The sequence below is a fragment of the Lampetra fluviatilis genome, chromosome 6 (assembly GCF_964198595.1).
Source record: "Lampetra fluviatilis chromosome 6, kcLamFluv1.1, whole genome shotgun sequence".
Lineage (NCBI taxonomy): Eukaryota > Metazoa > Chordata > Hyperoartia > Petromyzontiformes > Petromyzontidae > Lampetra > Lampetra fluviatilis.
In genome coordinates this window covers 5,485,677-5,505,196 of record NC_136280.1, presented here as the reverse complement: position 1 = coordinate 5,505,196, position 19,520 = coordinate 5,485,677, and the positions used below count along the sequence as shown (strand labels likewise).

The 19,520-nt window shown below is 45.5% G+C and overlaps 1 protein-coding gene across 2 annotated transcripts; it reads left to right on the top strand.

Annotated features, from left to right (window-relative positions):
- The first annotated feature begins 823 nt into the window (after positions 1 to 823).
- ABCB9 (ATP binding cassette subfamily B member 9) lies at positions 824 to 18,782 on the top strand. 2 transcript variants are annotated; one of them, XM_078857578.1, is made up of 15 exons: positions 824 to 846; positions 1,930 to 1,989; positions 4,039 to 4,390; positions 5,347 to 5,696; positions 6,899 to 7,013; positions 7,733 to 7,863; positions 8,004 to 8,209; positions 9,519 to 9,716; positions 10,233 to 10,361; positions 11,605 to 11,793; positions 13,051 to 13,224; positions 13,370 to 13,529; positions 16,431 to 16,567; positions 17,181 to 17,426; positions 17,761 to 18,782. In XM_078857578.1, exons 3-15 carry the CDS (start codon positions 4,062 to 4,064, stop codon positions 17,974 to 17,976), a joined length of 2,580 nt encoding a protein of 859 aa, XP_078713704.1. In that variant the 5' UTR covers positions 824 to 846; positions 1,930 to 1,989; positions 4,039 to 4,061; the 3' UTR covers positions 17,977 to 18,782. The 2 variants fall into 2 exon arrangements, with proteins under 2 accessions (XP_078713704.1, XP_078713705.1); XM_078857579.1 differs by having other exon boundaries at positions 826 to 841.
- Positions 18,783 to 19,520: the final 738 nt, after the last annotated feature.

Below are 19,520 nucleotides of genomic sequence, written 5' to 3'. Positions count from 1 at the left end.
CAATGAAAGATAATTATTAGAATTGTGAATTAAACGTGAAGAGATATTGCACGCCAGGTTTCATTGCAGGGTTATGCACAGCTCCTTCAGGCAATGTTTAGGGAAGTGGCTTGCGCATAACGTTACCCATAGTAACCAATAGCAACACTCCCCCTCTTCCATAGCAACCAATAGCAACCCTCGTCTTCCATCGCAACCAATAGCAACGCTCCCCCTCTTCCATTGCAACCAATAGCAACCCTCCCCCTCTTCCATAACCATGAGCAACACGCCCCCTTTTCCATAGCAACCAATAGGAACCCTCCCTCTCTTCTATAGCAACCAATAGCAACCCTGCCCCGCCCCTTCTTACATAAAAAACAACAGCTCGGTCACGTGCCCCGCGTTGCTAGGGGACGGCCTGACGGGGGGAGGCGACGACGTTTTCCCAGCTCGCAACGGGCCAAGGTGACTGGTTAGTTTGGCGCGGATCGATTTTTTGCATTTCGCGAACCCGTTCGCAAGAATCGATTACCTCGCGAAGTGAAACGCGAACCGACAAGGTTGTCGCCTTGGGCGATGCAAGACGAGCTAGTGCAAACGAGAGCGTAAAGGAGACGCGGCGAGGTCGTAGCGCAACCATAGACAAGCCGTTGACAAACAAACAAATAAATAAAAACGAGGAATCGAATCTCGACGATATTAGAGAATCGGAATCGTTTGGAATCGCTGGACCCACGTGACGCGCGGCGATGCCGCGGGCTCCTCCAATCGGGCGCGGCGATCGCGAGGCCACGCCCCCCCGCCCCCACGTGCGGCGCGCAGCGGAACCGGCGAACAGACGCGGGGGAGACTCGGAGAGGTGAGGTGAGGGGTAGGTGGAGGTGGTGAGGGGTGGGTGGAGGTGGTGAGGGATAGGTGGGGGGGGGGGGGGTAGGTGAGGGGTCGGTGGAGGTGTGAGGGGTGATGAGGGATATGTGGAGGTGGTGAGGGGTAGGTGGGGGGAGGGGTGGTGAGAGGTGGGGGGAGGGGTGGTGAGGGGTAGGTGGGGTGGGGGGTGGTGAGAGGTAGGTGGGGGAGGAGAGATGGTGGGAATGGAGGGGGGAGTTGGGGGAATGGAATGGAGAGGGAGGTCGAGGGAGAATGGAGAAAAGGAGGGGAGATGACAGGTGAGGGGAGAGGGATAAGGGAGATAGGGGGGTGGAGAGGGGAGATGACAGGTGAGGGGATTTGGGGAGGGGAGAGGGAGAAGAGAGGTTCGTGGAGTGGGGAGAGAGGCTGGGAAGGCGAGAGGGGGAGGGGAGAGAGGCAGGGGAGAGACGCGGCAATGACAGGTGAGCAGAGGGAGGGGAGAGCGAGGGAAGATAAGAGACAATAAATAGAGGAGGGGGTGGGTGAGAGGTGAGCTAACAATAGTTGAGCTTCGATTTAAAGCTTTCGTGACTGCAGGGATTCATCTTCTTGGTTCTTTCGGTAAAGTCACGTAGAAGGGAAGTAATAAAATAATAAAAATAAAACAAAATAATATAATAAAATAATATAATAAAATAATATAACATAATAAAATAATATCATATAATAAAATATTTTATTGTTTTATTTTTATTATTTTATTACTTCCCTTCTACGTGACTTTACCGAAAGAACCAAGAAGAAGAATAGTTGAGCTAACAATAGGAGAGAGAGAGGGGGGGGGATGCGACAGGAGGGAAGAGAGAAGAGAGGGATAGGTAAGGTGAGTTAGCGGAGGACAGGAGAAGACGAGAGGAAGAGTGAATGAGAGATGATGATGATGATATAGGGACAGGGGGGGAGTAGAGGAAGAGATAGCAGAGGTCAGGCGAGGGGACAGGGAGGGGAAGAGTGTGGAGAAGGAGGAAGATGATGGGAGAGGGGGGTGACACGCTTCGCGTTTCTGACCTTAGTTGTTATTGTTGTTGTTGCTTTCAGGAAGACACAATCCCGTCTCATGAACATCAAAGCATCTCTCTCATTTGCGGATAAACAACAGTACGTGCTTTGATTGTGTGTTCCGCGCTGAATGCGTGGTAGATGTTCTCTCCGTAAGCGAGGGAAAAATAAAATATTAAAAAGTACTTTAAAAAAAAACACGCTTTAATGAAGTGTACTGTCCAAGCTGCCCATCCCCCTGCCCCCTTCCCCTATCGCCCCTCCCCTCCTTCCACATGCCCCGCCCCTGGGCGTGGCTCCCCGAGGCGTGCCGTGACGTAAGGGACCGTGGTGATTTACAGGCAACGTGAGTTGAGCGTGGACAATTAATTAAATGCAAATAAAATATTTAATTTTTAATGATAGAATATACAATATAGTATTGTCATCAGTATGACATAGCTATGCGAAGTTTGCAGTCGATACCACATTGGGAATACGGTTGAAATTGAGTTGCAAGATTTTTGGATACGACAACACAGTAAGTTAAATAAAAGCGTGTAAAAAGTAAAAAAATATGTTTTGGATTTTTTTATGATAGAATATAGTGTTGTCATCAGTATGACATAGCTATTTCAAGTTTGCAGTCGATAGCACATTTGGGAAGTGTGTAAAAATTGAGTTACAAGATTTATTTTTTGAGGATACAACAGACGAAGTGAGTTAAATAAAAGCGTGTAATAATAACAATTCTGCGCTTTTAAAGTGACTGGACAGTTTTCCAATATTCCAATATATTCACACATCTTAACGATACTTTTTGTGTCTTGTGTATATATATATTTGATTGCATCTTTAAAGGCCCACCGGGTTGTGAAGATGACGTCTCGGATGCCCTCGTTCGTTGCCCCCACGGGGCCCTCCCGGCGTTTAAAGGGGCAGCAAGTTGGTCACCACGTGGCTGATCGATATTTGGAGAGGTCGACGTCAAGGCCACGGCCATGTAGAATTGCTGCAGCGGGATAAGGATTGGTCATGGTGTTGGCACTGCAGTGTTGTCGAGTTATTTGTTTTATACTGGTAGGAACCACCTGGTTCACCCAGCCCACAGGGGATTATTGTGTCCGTCCATCCGTCGTGCATCCAAAAATTGGAGGGGTGGGGCTGGGTGGAGAGGGGAGGGTGGGGAGGAGCTGGGTGGGGAGGGTGGGGCTGGGTGGGGGGGGTGGGGCTGGGTGGGGGCTGGGAGTGGAGGGGCTGGGTGGGGAGGGGCTGGTCACCCCGTGGTGCCCTTATAAAACTCAACGTATAACCTACCCACGCCGGCTTGTGCCCACCCTTACAGTCAGGCATATTTGTGGAATACACCACGCCGCCGTTGACCCTGGCCATTGACCGAGCAACCCAACGTTCCTACCAGCTCCCTCCGCAGGAATGTGTTTATCCAGGAAATAATGAGTTAGCACGACTCATTTTCTTGCAATGGTCTTTGCGATGGGATACGGTGTTGGCCAGTTCTGTCTAAAATACAGGGACTGTTTTATTTCGGTTAGAGGAAACCGGAGCGGCGTAAATAAACCCACCTCGCAAATGAGGGGAGACAACACTTGACATGACTGCACGGACAGGTTGACGAACCCACTTGGTGTACTTGCCATCATCTTATGGCCACAATTGCTTCACAATTGCAGTATTTACGTGACACATCAACCCCATGCCTCAGGATTAGAGGCATTAGCCAACACGCCTGGCAGAGGGTTCTGCGTAATCAGATATAGTTATTCAGAGGCTGTCACCCGAATTAAATGGGGCTCAGTAGCCACAGCGTGCACCACAGTGGGATGGAATTAATGCACAGACACAGCTGGCGATGCGCTAGGAGACACGGGACAAGGCACAACAGTGGCAATTCCGTGATGCAGTAAAACGTGCGCTGCCTGTCACAGCAGCCAGCCGCACGTGGCCTATACACGTCCTCCCAGGCGTGTCCTGTCATTTGCGCAGAAAACAGCTGTGCCATAATTGCACCACAGCCCGCAATACTGTCAGCCCAACAGACGCTGACACATTTAAACAGTTGAACTAATTAGTCAAACCGTTAACGAAGCAAGGGTTCAGCATTCGTGACATTGAACTAAATTAACAATCCACTTTGTGTCTGCGACGCAGGTTTGCTCAGTGTACATGCTCACATGGCACGGTTGGAGTGGGTTCTGGCCAGCTGTCTGGCCCTGATGGCCACAGATGGCTTGGTCAGCACGGCTGCATATTCCCGCGGATTCTCCGTCAACCAGTTCCGGAGAGATGTGGCGGACCCCAGCCCTGCGCGGGCGCTGCTTGACCTGTGGACGTTGTGCGTGTTGCGGGTATTCACCTCGCTGGTGGTGTGCCTGGGGCTAGCGTGTGGCCCCAACCGGACCACACACTTCCTGCGCAGACTTGTGACACTCTACACCGTGCTGTGTTGTGCCATGCCGATCTACGCCACTGTCAAGTTGCTCATTTGCTCTGAAGGGACGCGGTGAGTTTGAGCTGCCCGTGGTAAGAGCGGTCCCTAGAAATCTAGAGGCACAGCCCCACAAGTGCCTACTTGCTTTGTTGCTGGCGAAAGGGTATCCACTAGAGAGAGGCCAAGAGAGCCCTACGATAAGCCAAAAAAAGTAAATGCTTGTAAGTACTGTAAACATATTTTCAGTGGCACGTCTTAATGTTTCCCAGTTGTTAATCATCCTTTCGAGCAGTCATTCAATTATAAAAAATATTGAGAGAGACGGGTGATTAATAACTTAGCCATAAATAGCATTGTCAGAGTGTTCTGATATTGCTTTTGAAATGTTTATTTTCTTGGTACGCCTAAAGAGTATGGCAACATCGATATCTAAATAGAATAATACTATGCAAATTGGTAAAATGTGCAGTGTGAAATTTTAATAGCGACAAGACAATTTCATAATTTGTTTTGATGTATAATTGCATAATATATTCGTGAAAAGTTTCCTAATTAATTCAAAGCTTTATTGATATCACGTAAAGTATACTGTGTCTTTGGATCCTTTTTTCTTCATTTCATGCTCATTCCATTAGTGTCTATCTTGCTTAAAAGTTTTATTGGATACTAAAATCCTTGAAGCTCTTTTAAATTAGTTCTTAGGAGGTGCAGTAAAACTGATCTCACTTCAAATAAATTTGATATAAATTTGCAGATAATTTATGTGAGCGTAAATCGCTTGGAATTAGAGCAGAGTACTCGACTTCTACTTAATTCACCAAATAAGTGTCTGGCAGGCTTATTGTTTGGCTAAGTCATTTTATTGTGCATTCCTTTCATTTTACTCCTCTAACAGCTGCTCACATATGGCCCAATAAAAACACCGCAATACATATTTTAAAGTCTCGCACAGAATAAAGCGACATTCATCACTCTCCTGCATTTCGTTCACTCTCAGTAACATCGGTGCTGCCACTATATTTCCACAGGGACCTCGACCCGTGGTTCTGGGCACTGTATGTGTGGACGCTGGTTTCTTCGCTCCTGCTCTATGGCATGCTGCAGCTGGCCAAGGTCCATGGCGTCGGCTTGAGGTCGTCGTCGAGCAGAATCCAACGGCAAGGCGGCGACAGGCAGGAGGGAAGTGAGAGAGAGCGGCAGAGGCTGCTGGACCAGCATGGGAAGGGGGTGGTGGATGGCCGTGGACTGGAAGGGCAGGATGTGGATCGTGGAAACAAGAAGGCCTCTCGAACCAACATACAGCGATTGTTTTCCCAGTGCAAACCGGATGCTCTCTATCTGGCTGCTGCATTTATATTCCTGGTCATATGCTCTATAGGTGAGTTCACAGTAGATTGGCAACACATGATATAGAAATGAATTGAACATGAACTGCTTAAACAAAAAAAACCCTATGAAAACAAGGCTGGTACTGTACGTAACATACTCTCAATAACGATTTGAGCAATAATAATGGACAAGCGTATGATAGAGCATACAGAGTGGTACTTTTAGGTTTAGTTCATATTCTATTAGAGATGGTTGGCTAACTCAGAGCTCAATATGTTGAGCTGGCGCTGCTGTGATCCTCATTTGCATCCTGTCAGGTGACCGCAATTAAACTGTTTTCTCAAAAGAGCCCGGAATTCTATTTCCCAAAAATGTTGCATTATCTGTAATTGTGTTTTTGTGATGTACGCTTATCTGGAAGGCACTCACAATGTGCTTATTTATTTATTTATTTCCAGGATCCTTTAGATGATTGCTGTTTCAAAATCCACTCACAGTCAGCAGTCTAAAGTACACTTGTAAAACTGATAAATACAATTTACAACGTTTAAAAGTCATCTTGGGTGCGGCTTTTGTCAAATATTTTAATGAATGGAAAAACAGTAGGTGGCAAGGTGGCTCAGAGGTCAGAATGCTGAGCTAGCACAAGTTAGATATTCGGTTTGCATCCAGGCAGCCATCTGTGATTACACTATATTCTCAAGTGTATTTAGTAGATGATCTTAGTAGCCTGGCCATCCATGACTGCACACAAAAGTGTCATGTTACATTTGGTTTCCCACTTAATTTGGCTAAATTTCAGATCTGAGATTTACATTTTTATTAACTTGACTCCCATGTGACCAACGTTACTCTGTAGCAAGGCAGATGTCTGTATCTTGAACTTTTTTCGTACCGTACGTGGCCAACCGTGCAAATCAGAGGTGGGAAAGTACTGCTCCCTAGTGTGAAGAAGAGGTCAATTGAAGGGATGCCAGCAGACTGTTCTTTAATACAGGGCGATTCGCTGTTCTGCGAGAGCTTTGAATGGATCATTGGTCTGGTGACATAATGCTGATAGCACGTCAGATAAAATTGGAGAAAAAGACAAGCCTTTTTGTAAATAAATTTGTGTTTTGTATTTCACATCTTTTCGCAACCTAATACATTTTTTATTACCATCGTTCAAAGAACATTGGTAGGTTTTTAGAATGAAGAAATCTTACCTGTCATATTATTGTTGTTCACACTGTGCATGTTGTATTTAATTAGGAGAAATATTTATTCCTTACTACACGGGCCAGGTGATCGATGGAATTGTCATAAAGAAAAGCCAGGCCGCGTTCAGCAAAGCTATCCTTTATATGTCTCTCATTGCCATAGCCAGGTAAGCTTGGAGTCCACTCATTATATACAGTCAAGATTTACACTGATGGGAACAATGATTTAAGAAATTCCTCAGTATTTGGTTAAAACAAATACCTGACACCATGTATGTGCACTTACAAATATAGTTTGGAATTGTGTTAACTGTGTAGAATGCAAAAACAATATCGTACATTTTAACTTGGATATGTTTTTTTCTATAAAGTAACATGCCATACCACAACACAATATTATCATTGTGATTATTGTAAAAAAACACAATAACTAATCCTTACATCCCATTTTTGTCTTTCCTCTTAAAAAGAAAAATCTTGAGAGACTGCTTGTTTAAACTGCTCCAGAGTTGGATTTTATTGAATAAGACATTGAATGTCGAAACCGGTTCAGAGTTAGCCTGTATTGCACCAATGCTGCTGATAAGATGCACTCCCAGAAGGCTGTTTGGTTGATGAGGTGTGTAAAAATATTTTCATTTTTTTTTACGTGGAGAGACAAAACATTGGAAGGAGGTGTAAATTATGTATTTAGGAGCAGCACAATGTGCCTTAACTGGCATTGTTTCCATGTAGTATTGCATGATCAAAGTTGTGTTGGCTTGAATGAATGAATGTTTTATTATGTTTACAAAGTATATACTCTGTTTTCAGTGCAATACAATGCAAGTGATTTTCGCAGTGCTTCTTTGACCTCCATGGATGTAATCTTAACCCTTAACTCCAGCTCCATAGCAGCTGGACTGCGAGGTGGCCTATTCACGCTGACGATTTCTCGTCTCAACATCCGCATTCGCAATTTGCTCTTCCGTTCGCTCATCCACCAGGAGGTGGCATTTTTTGACACCACCCGCACAGGTGTGTCAGCGTTGCTCGCCGCTCGATGAGTTTCGTACAATGTGTTGGTCTTTGTGCGCTTTGTTTGCTTCTCTTTGAAAGAGCCCGGCGCATCTGTGCCTCTTGACGGCTGACGCCTTTTCTGCTGTTTTCTGCGTAAGGGGACATAACTTCACGACTGAACTCGGATACAACTGTGGTGAGCGACGTCGTGTCTCAAAACGCCAACGTTTTCCTGCGGAGCCTGGTCAAGGCGGGCGGAGTGTGCGTCTTCATGTTCGGTCTCTCCTGGCGGCTCAGTCTGCTCACTCTGCTGGGTCTGCCCATCGTCACACTTGTCTCCAAGTTCTACGGAGACTTCTATGAGGTATCATCTTTCGCAGTACACACGCAAGAATGTTTGTGGAAAGTAATTTTGTTTAAAAAATATGAGGTCACTATTCACGGACAGTCGGCAGTAGGATGATAGGGATGTGTTCCTGGTTTTCCGATTAAATCATAAAGATGAAAAAATCGGGCACGGGTACAAATTTTAGGATCCCAAATGAAAAGTTGTTTCAGATTGATACAAGTCTATGATGTCATAGGAAATGGCATCACTGCAGAGATGTTTCACACCGACGGTAGTGTCATGTGGAATTGGGTGATGTCATTTTTTTTGCATGAAGACATGTTAAATTATCACAATGTAAATTTTCCATAATCTCAAAATAAAACATTTTAATGTCACCTCTAGAAGGGAGCACGTTGGTCGGTGAAACGGTCTATTGTATACAAAGCTGAGCACGTGATTTTGAAGCCCTTCGGATACTTTGTGTGAAGGAGTATTTTAAAGTAATAAAAATGTCGACATTGTTATTTTGTGGCTGATTGTGTACGAATGAAAAATGAATAATGTAAAATATTTTTTCTTGGCGAACAGGGCACTATCTTGCAGCATGGAGTGTCCTTGTTAATGACATCTGGCAGCCCAGCTACATTTGTTTGTTTAACAAGCCTGACTGCTGATGAGACACAAAAGATCAAAACCAGAAGAGAGTTTGCTTGCTTAAACAAATTATCCTTATGTCGGTACCCTGGGTTACCAAATAATACAAAATGGCCGAGGCAATTAAATATTTTATTTCTGGGACACTTTTTTCCAGGGGTGTACTTCACTCCACGACTGGGGTACCAATCAATCCTAAATCAGTGCTACGCAGCGAAGACGATTGCGCTGAAACCCTGAACGCTCGTATGTACCATAGTGCATCGTGCACAGCTCGTCGAGATGAGTCGATTGCCACATCACCGACCATCAACAGACTAAAAATTACTGCATTACGGATATTATGCGAGAGCCAGGGTACTATGGTACCCCAGGGTACTGCCATAAGGTCCAAATGCTGCTGGATTATATAGATAGATTGTATTTATTTCAGCACGAAGGACCTAATGAGCTGCTAGGCCATGATTCATTGGGACCCTGCGATGGTGCAAATGTTATCCAGTACAGATTTCAGTTATACAAGCATGGCCAGGTGATACGCTGATAGAATACATTTATTTTTAAATGTATATGCAGAGATACAGAACTCTGTCCAGGTTAAAAATGTCCTACTGTATAAACATAAAAGCAATACACCTTTGGTGATTTTTGGCGTGACGCTCACTCGAGTCGCCTCGTGGCGTCGCAGAAACTGTCCAAGGCGGTGCAGGACTCCTTGGCGGTGGCAAGCGGCGCTGCCGAAGAGGCTCTGGCGGCCGTCCGGACGGTGCGGAGCCTGGCCGGCGAAGAGGCCGAGTGCCAGCGCTACCGTGACGCGCTGCAGCACACGTACCACCACAACCGCCGGCAGGCCCTCGCCTACGCCGGCTTCTCGTGCAGCAACAGCGTGAGTGGAGTGGCCCGCAAGAGATGGATGCTCGTTATGCGCCGATTGATTTGTGTTATGGTCCTCTCGGGGCATTGGGCTTGCGCTCAGTAGGTGTGTAACGACGCGTCGGATTGTTGATCGAAAAATAACTACCTACCCCCCCCTCCCCAACCAACACCTTGATTGCCCAGTGTGCTCTGTTCAGATAAAATAATAGATTACCACACTTTGTCAGTCAACTGCTGGATGAAGGCCTCCACATGCCATGTTGATATTGAGGGTTGTTTCTCCATACTTTACCGTGCTGCGCTATGCAGATTAATGAAGTTTGGGTGTTAAGGGGGTGTATCCAGTACTGGTCCAGATATCACCACTGATATTCGCCATTGTTAGGAATTGAACTTGTGTTGTCGGTTTTCAGAGGGCAGCGTGCAAATCACTGCACCATAGCTCCATCCCTTGAGCATGCATGCCATCAAAGCTTGTGTCCAGCGGTCATATAAAAATGTTGTTTTGTGTTTCCGTGCATGACAGTTGACACAGCTGGCCCTGCAGGTGGGCATCCTGTACTATGGAGGACACTTGGTGGTGACTGACCGCATATCAGGCGCACACCTTATCTCCTTCATCCTGTACCAGATGGAGCTAGGCGCCTGTCTGGAGGTACAAACGGAGGAAGCCTTCTGCATGAGACCCATGGGACACGTCTCTTTGACGCTGCATTCCCACGCCCAGTTAATAGTCGCGGATTTCCACGGCAGCCTACGAGCCGTAACCGAGTCACGTGGTTCAGTTTGTTTTGCGTCAAGTGGGGCTATCCGCGTTCAGCCGGGCAGAGCTTGGAAAAAGTTGTCTCGTCAGAACATCAAATCGAAAAACACGAAAGCGCTTCGCAATGTCTATCACGTATGTCAACTTGAGGGCCGTGTTTGTATTTATAAAAAAAACACAAAGCATGACATTTTAAAGCCAATTATTTCTTGGGATAGTGTATGCTAATAAAAACACATTAAACTATTAAAAACTATTTTTATTTTACCAGGTAAGGCTCACTGAGCTATGTAACTATTTATCAGAACCGACCTGGCCACAAATGATAGCCCAGTGAAGTGGCTTATCACGTTGACATTTATAGCAGGCAAATACTCTTAAACGTATGTTTATAAATGTGGAGGGAAAAACCGGAGGACCTGGAGAAAAATCCACGGGATCACGGGGACAGCATGCAAATTCCAAATATACAGGCTTTAGGGTTGGGATCGAACCCACACCCTCCTTTATACCGGGCGAGGTAGTTAACATGTTGCCACCATGGCTCCCCATTTGACAAGAGGGAAGAGATGGGAGGACGTTGGTAGGTTGGAGTCGAGGGACTGCACCCATGGGGCCGTGTGTTGGGACAACGACTGAGCCGTACTGATTGTATGTATGCTAGACTTGTTTCGAACCGTACGTAGCCAACCGCGCTACTGGATTGTTCCAGAAATGCATGACACGGATTGTAAATGCAGCATTTATCACTGGAAGAAAGCATGAAAGGTATAAATAGAAAAAAACGTGTATCTGTTTTTATGGAGAGTAAAGGTTATTCCCCCAAATTAATATTCCTTATCTATCTTTGGCCATTGGCATTACTCGGAGCGTTTGTTAATAAGTCTATGGGAACTGCAAACTCAATATTCACTGCGATTGCAGAAGAAATAAGTTAAACTCGCTAATGCAACTTGTGCCACTGAAAAGTAAAAATTGGCTAATTAATTCATTTCACTTGAGAGTTATTATTTCTAATAGATGAAAGAAAAAAGTATGGAAAAATGTAAAATTAATGGATTATAAATGCTGATTGTTAAGTCTCGGGAGTTTCTAGGGATTTACTTGGTCCTCAACGCCGCTTATTTGTACCCAGAACATGGGTTCGGTGTACACAGGGCTGATGCAGGCAGTTGGTGCTGCCGGAAAGGTGTTCGAGTACATCGAACGGGAGCCGCGCATGCGCACCGATGGAACCTTGGCACCTGTGCAGTTGGAGGGGCAAGTTTCTTTCAAGGATGTCACCTTCGCGTACCCATCAAGGCCTGACGCACCTGTGCTGAAGGTACGGGAGTGAGGCCTCGGTGAATGGTAAATTGTGTCTCTTTGTTGAGGTGCAGATTCAATCTTACTCATTCAGAATGTACAAGGTATGTCGACGGGATAGTTACGTGACGTTCACAAAGGACACCTAGTTGTAAAAGAGGAACGCATCATTTTTGTTAGGAATTTCAATGGAATTTAATTGACACTTACCAGTATTTCAACCAGGACATTGGGACTAATGCCTTTTGCTGTTATTGAAATTTTGCTGCAGTGGGGACGGAGCTTCAGTTTGATAGAAATCCGATGAGACAATCAGTGCAAATTATCCGTGTAAAGCAGTGCCCATCTAAAAATAATTTAATTTTACTTTTGGATGCCGAGTATCGTTCACAGAGCAGTTAAAATATTGGCATGCACGGTTCATTAGGTTTGGCTTGCACATAACTCTTGCAAGGTTAGGTCATTGTGCACCAATCCATTGTCCATTTCCTCCAGATCAGGGTGAAACAACGTCTTCCACGAAGCGTAAGTGGATCACAGTATGTGTATATAAATAAATCCATTTACGACGTATCTTGTATCGTATGGCTTTTAAAGTAAATTTTTTACACGAGGGAAAAAAACTGAATTTAACATTTCAGTCATGGGAGTGCAAAACATTGTTTTCCATTCTCACGGTCAGCACTAAAAACTCTTCCCCTCATCCAGCTGCCCAACCCCTCCTCCTCCACGGCGGCTACATGGTGCCCACTTGCTCACATTCCCACTTCACAGTACCTTGGCTAGGTCACTTAGAGGTGAGAGCGCTGAGCTGGGCACCGTTGAGATTCTGGGTTCGAATCCAGGGAGCCACCTTTGATTCAAGTGAGTTTCTCGAGTGGCGTGAGTTGATGGTCTCAGCCCGGTCACCAATTAAAAAAAAAACCAGTGCATTCAAATTTTTCTGCGCTCAATCTAGCAAAATTCCAGCTCAAAGTTTGACTGCCATGCAACAAACATTACTCTCATATGGCAGACAGGGTGGGAAAGTGCTGCGGTCTACTGTGTTCTGCAGGCGATTTGAAGGGATCTCAGACGTGGCTCTGTGATATCCGATTTCTTGGGCCATTTTCTAACATTCAGAGTTGCACTGCTGTGTGAGAGCTACAAATGGAGCCTTCGTATCGTGACACCGACAGCACTTGTAATATTGGAGCAAAATATCAGGTACAAAAATTTTTTCTCAATGGGAGACTAACTGACAATCCAAATTGTTGCGTGGTTATCCGAGCCACAGGGCGTGTCATTTGAGCTGCGGCCTGGGCTGGTAACGGCACTGGTGGGGCCGTCTGGGAGCGGCAAATCATCCTGCGTGCATCTGCTTCAACGTCTCTATGAACCTCTGGGCGGCCGCGTGCTGCTCGATGGCCAGTCAGTGCACAAGTACCAGCACCACTACCTGCACACTAAGGTACGGACGCATCACAGTCACCTGACTGGCATTTAACGACCTCACGCTGGCGTTATCATTCGGAGAAGGCTGGGGAGAATTGGGTTCTTCTTTGCGTTAACATTTGGCTGTGCGGCGGGGCTGCATTGCTTGTGGCTGTTGGCAGGTGGCGCTGGTAGGACAGGAACCCGTGCTCTTCGCACGTTCTCTTCGGGACAACATTGCTTATGGCATGGAAGACTGCCCAGAGGATGCAGTAATATCTGCTTCACAGCAAGCGAATGCTCACGAATTTATCTCTGACCTGCCTCTTGCTTACCAAACAGGCAAGTACTATGGTTACTCATGCCTGGCACCTTTATTTTTACGAGCCCTCCCACTTTATGCATCGATGTGCATCATACTTTGCACATGTGGTCTGGGTGAGCAGTGAATGGGTTTCCAAGCATCCTCTTGCCTGGTAATTGGAAAGCAGAAGATAGATGGACGACATCAGATAAGCACTGCATAGAGATGGAGCTCGAACTCGCAGCGGGAGAGAGTCTCGCCAGGGACAGACAGGCAGACTCACCAAAGATGGATAGACAGAAAGACAGACAAGTGAGAGGCAGCTAGATTTTCCATAAGCAGAACCGTCATTGGATAAGATAGACTTGCCAAAGATAGACAGATAGACGCACCAGAGACAATCCAACAGACTCGGCAGGGACACACGGGGGTGGAGGGTGGCCATGGACTGGCTGCCGACAAGCAGAGAACCTTCAGCGTCACCTCAGCTATTAAGTAACTTTGTGCAATGAAGTTTAAAATCATAGCGGATCAGCCAAAGTTTTTGAATAGCTCTTGTGAACAACTTTACACGGCGCAGCACTTGGAAGAAAGGTGGTAGGGTTACTCAGTGAGCTAATACTGTCAGGACTTAGGAAGCGCACTAATGAGATCCTGGGCTTGAGTCCAGACAGTCACCTTTGATTAAACCAGGTTCACAATTTTCGTGAGTTAATGGTTTCTGCCCAGTCACCAACGACTGCACAGAACATATTAACCATGATAGAGGTTTTTGGGTTAGATCGTGTAAATATATAAATGCGTCGTTAAAACCCGCCACCACCCGACACAGCCAACTAGTAAGGGTTGTCACGTAAAACAGAACGTGGCCAATTCGTCACTAGTACAGCACTAGTGTGTAGTGTATAGTGTAGTGTATAGTGTAGTGTATAGTGTAGTATACTAGTACAGCACACTGGTGTGTAGTGTATAGAGTAGTGTATTGTGTAGTGTATAGTGTAGTATACTAGTACAGCACACTGGTGTGTAGTGTATAGTGTAGTGTATAGTAGTGTAGTGTATAGTGTAGTGTATAGTGTAGTGTATAGTGTAGTATAATAGTACAGCACTAACCGGTGTGTTGGAGAGCCAAGCCACAACATTTACAATCTGAGTACGACGTTTCGCCAGTAATTACAACTCGCTTCATCAGGCGACAGCCAGATTTGTGGAGAAGTCTTACTGTTTCGTTCCTTATATAGAGGCGTCGATGTGTTGACCACGCAGCTGCGCTCTTGCACAATATGGGGGGGGGGAGATTACTGAGGTAACATCCATTATGCATGTGCATTATGCGAGCCCTTTTACCGCACAGAAATCTGCTCTTATCAAGACGCTCATTCATCGAGCTAACAAAGTGTTAGATGGTGACAGTCTGAGAAGTGAAATTAAACATGTTAAAGAAGCGCTGCAAATGAACGGTTACAATGATGCACAAATCAACAGGGCATTGAATACCAAAACCAAATAAAATAACAAGAAAATTTAAACTGCCCAAGTAATTAAATCGATCAAAATACTGTACATTGCGGGAGTAACTGATACACTAGCCAGATGTTTGGAAAAACAAAACATCCGAGTCAGATTTGGCATGGTACATAAAATACAGATATTAATATCTGGTACAAAAGATGTATTACCGAAGCTATCAACAGAAGGTGTGTACAGGATTAACTGCACGTGTGGTAAATGTTATGTTGGGCAAACAGGACGAATGATCAGCACGAGACTAAAAGAGCATCAGAGAAATATTAAATTCTCCCAAATACAACTGTCAGCAGTAGCAGAACACACGTGCCAACAAGGACACTCAATTGATTTTGATAATGTTGAAGTTTTGTGCAAAACTAGCTACTACTGGCCAAGACTAATTAGAGAATCTATCGAAATTGAAAGAAATCTAAATAACTTTAACCGTTCGGGTAGCTACCGCCTTAGTGCTGCGTGGAAGCGAATCATCAAAGAATACATTATTTAAATGCATTCCTACAAAGGGCAGCGTACTTCAATAGGGATTACCGTTGGTAGGGCTATTTTAATAAACAACAATAGACAGGAAGGACAAGATCAGAGGGCTCGCATAATGCATAATGTACATTGCCTCAGTAATCCCCCTCCCACATTGTGCAAGAGCACGTGGTCAACACATCGACGCCTCTATATAAGGAACGAAACAGTTAGACTTCTCCACATATCTGGCTGTCGCCTGATGAAGCTAGTTGTAATTACTGACAAAACGTCGTACTCAGATTGTAAATGTTGTGGCTTGGCTCTCCAACACACCGGCGTGCTGTACTAGTGACGAATTGGCCACGTTCTGTTTACGTGACAACCCTTACTAGTTGGCTGTGTCGGGTGGTGGCGGGTTTTACCGACACATTGATATATTTACGCGATCTAACCCAAAAACCTCTTATGGATGATATTAGTCGCGAAAGCTTACTTGTTAAACAGAACATATTAAGTTGTAATTTTCAATTAATACAAAAAAATGTTTACCCTCTAAGGACTAAACAAGATTAAAAATGATACAAATGTTGATTGATTGCCATGTGGTGAACACCTCTATAGTAGGGCAAGTGAGAAAGTGCACCAGCTAATATTTGGTGAGAGGTCAGTCCCTAATCTTGGGTGATGCACTCTGCAAGAGTTACAGATCAACGATTTTTCATGCTATGAAGTCAATATCACAATTGAATTCGTAATTTGGGGGAAATAGCAAAACAAATGAGAAAATGTGGAAGGACTGCATTCATGCAGTGGCTACCTTGCATGGACCTTTCAAGACTTAATTTAAACTGTGCCCGGGCGAAGCCGAATTTTTCATTGTGTTTTTATAGACCTTGTTCAACTTGCCAGGGGTACTAATTTTTTTCCGGCATTGGCGCTTTGTGTAACAGAGGCTGGGGAAAAAGGAGCCCAGCTGTCGGGCGGGCAGAAGCAGCGCGTGGCGATAGCGCGTGCGCTGGTGCGGGACCCACGCGTCCTCATCCTGGATGAGGCCACCAGTGCTCTGGACGCAGAGAGCGAGCACATGGCGAGTCTTCTACACCACACTTAAACTCACTGTAGATCAAAGTCAAATGGCTCTATGAACTTCAGGACCATTCACTTCCAAACCAAAGTGTTTACAATCACGTTTATATTATTTGTCACTTGGCAGGCAGCGAAGAGCAGTGCACTAAGATCCACTGTTGTGATGATGTGCTTGTATGCTGCATATTGTACCAGCCGCACTCGCTGCATGCATGCCATGTTCATGAAGTGCACATGCCACGATCGTGTGCATATCTACATCAGCCCTTTTTTCAATGCACTGCTAGATGAGGGCCTCCCAATACTGGGTGGGTCATGCGGGTTGTTTTCTGTTCAGTAAAGTTCACGAAGGGGGTGCCCAGAACCAGTTCAGATACCACGTGCCGTTGATGTTAGCCGTAGTCAAAAATTGAACTAAGGTTGCCGGATTCATATTGCAGTGCAATTCACCGTACAATTATTCCGTCACTAACTGCGTAAGAATAATACAGGCAGGGAGCAAAGACACGGGGGCCGTCAAAGGAAAATCCAACAACGGGAATTTGCTGCGCTTGTATACTTCTCTGCCGGTATAACCGGGCCTTAAAAGGCGATCTCTGTCTTCATGTACATAGGTGCAGCAAGCTCTGTACAATGGCGAGTTGCGGGGCCGCACCGTGTTGGTGATCGCCCACCGGTTGAGCTCTGTGGAGCGTGCCGATCACATTGTGGTGCTGGAGCACGGCCGCCTGGTGGAGCAGGGACCTCACGCTCAGCTGATGCAGCAGGGCGGTTTGTACGCACGCCTCGTGCATCGCCAGATGCTGGGGCTGCCCTCCGCCATTGACCCCAGCGAGGAGGAAGTTGTTGGCCCAGATGAGGTAGGCTTTGCACAATTTCTGTACGTCAATTTTTGTTTTCATGATCATTATCATCAAACAGGCATGATCAGCGCCCTGCTGAATGAAGGTTTCCCAAAAACGTCACCATCTCTCATGATCCTGCGATGTAGTTATCCATCTTGCTGATTCTTCACCCTTGGATGCGTTCCGTTCCTCGGCTGCCACTCCACCACTGTTGTTGACCAGCGTGCACCTCTCCATATGCATCTTTTAAAATGTGCAATGCGAGATAAATAATAAATAATTGTACATCGCTTTGCGGATTGTAAAAACTAATCCATTGTTGTCATTGATGTGTACTTGACTTAACCAGGTAAAGAGTGCACACTTGGATGTGGGTGCTGGATCACAAATGGCCAGCAAGTGGCGCACAAGACCAAACCTTTTCCCAGGCACCCCAATCTTCACTCACGTTCAGAACAAGAGTTTGAATGGAACGTCTCGCACACGGCATGGCACTTCCGTGGAGGTTGTCACAACAATTCCTATGGGAAACGGGGAAAGAGCACCCGCCTCGCATTCTCTGTGAGGCTTGGTTTGTTTGTGTGCGCATGCAGGAGACGCATCCTTGAAGGCAGTGCCCTGTTTTTTAAGTCTACGGTGAGAGGGTTGCAATGTGTTTTTTTGTTGTTGAAAGTTAAACGTTTGATTCGTGCACTGCCTTTCTTTTCATCAAAGAGTATCCTTTGATGCTGTACTCAACTCTATATTCTTTTACAGCGCTGCTGCAGGTGGTCAGGCATGGCAGATACAATATATGTTTGCAAATGTAGCCGTATTGTTTATGCCCCTTGCCAGAGGAAAGAAGGGATTATACTTTATGCCTGTCCATTGGCAAGACAATCCTCCTAATTAATGTTTACCCACTGTCCTAAAGCACTGCTGAGCATATTCCTGATTGGGAATGATAGTGAATATAAGTGGACAAGTGGTAAGTTGGAAGTCTGTTGAGATAATTTCACATGAGTGTTTTTTACCCTTCATTTTTTGTGTTATGTTTGAAACTTATTTGTTTTACATCCATTGCTGGCTTTTTCTGTAGTTATGGTGTGAAGTCATATATACTGTATTGCATAGGTGGGACAAAGTCATTGTTATGCAAGTCCAAGTCGAGTCGCAAGTCATCAAATTCATGACTCGAGTCTGACTCGAGTCCAAGTCACATGACTCGAGTCCACATCTCATAGGTGGGACAAAGTCATTGTTATGCAAGTCCAAGTCGAGTCGCAAGTCATCAAATTCATGACTCGAGTCTGACTCGAGTCCAAGTCACATGACTCGAGTCCACATCTCATAGGTGGGACAAAGTCATTGTTATGCAAGTCCAAGTCGAGTCGCAAGTCATCAAATTCATGACTCGAGTCTGACTCGAGTCCAAGTCACATGACTCGAGTCCACATCTCATAGGTGGGACAAAGTCATTGTTATGCAAGTCCAAGTCGAGTCGCAAGTCATCAAATTCATGACTCGAGTCTGACTCGAGTCCAAGTCACATGACTCGAGTCCACACCTCAGAGGTGGGACAAAGTCATTGTTATGCAAGTCCAAGTCGAGTCGCAAGTCATCAAATTCATGACTCGAGTCTGACTCGAGTCCAAGTCACATGACTCGAGTCCACACCTCTGCTGTATTGCCCTTGTTACTATCGCTTGTTTACTTTAGTACAGAGAACATTCTATGCAGTTTGCATTATTTATTGAGGTATAACTTAAGTGCAACATATAGTTCTTGTTTGCTTTCAATAATTGCATTCGCATAATACGGTTAAACCATCATACATACTTCGATGCTTGTGTTGTATTTCACTGCATATTAATTTTGATGATTAGTGGCTGATGAGACTGCCCGTAGCAAAGTCATCAGGGACGCAGTCATTCACGAACCTTCCCTGTGCCAGCCAATCATCAGGCTGGCAGCTACAAGCAAGCTGCGTTTTTGTCAACATGGATTCACTAGCAAAAAGCACTACAATGCGTCAAACACCAGATGAAGCAGAAAAACGGACTGGACTTGTCAGTCAAGTGTAAGGATGTTTCCAAGCCATGACCCCTTAATCAAAGGTCAAAGTTAAAG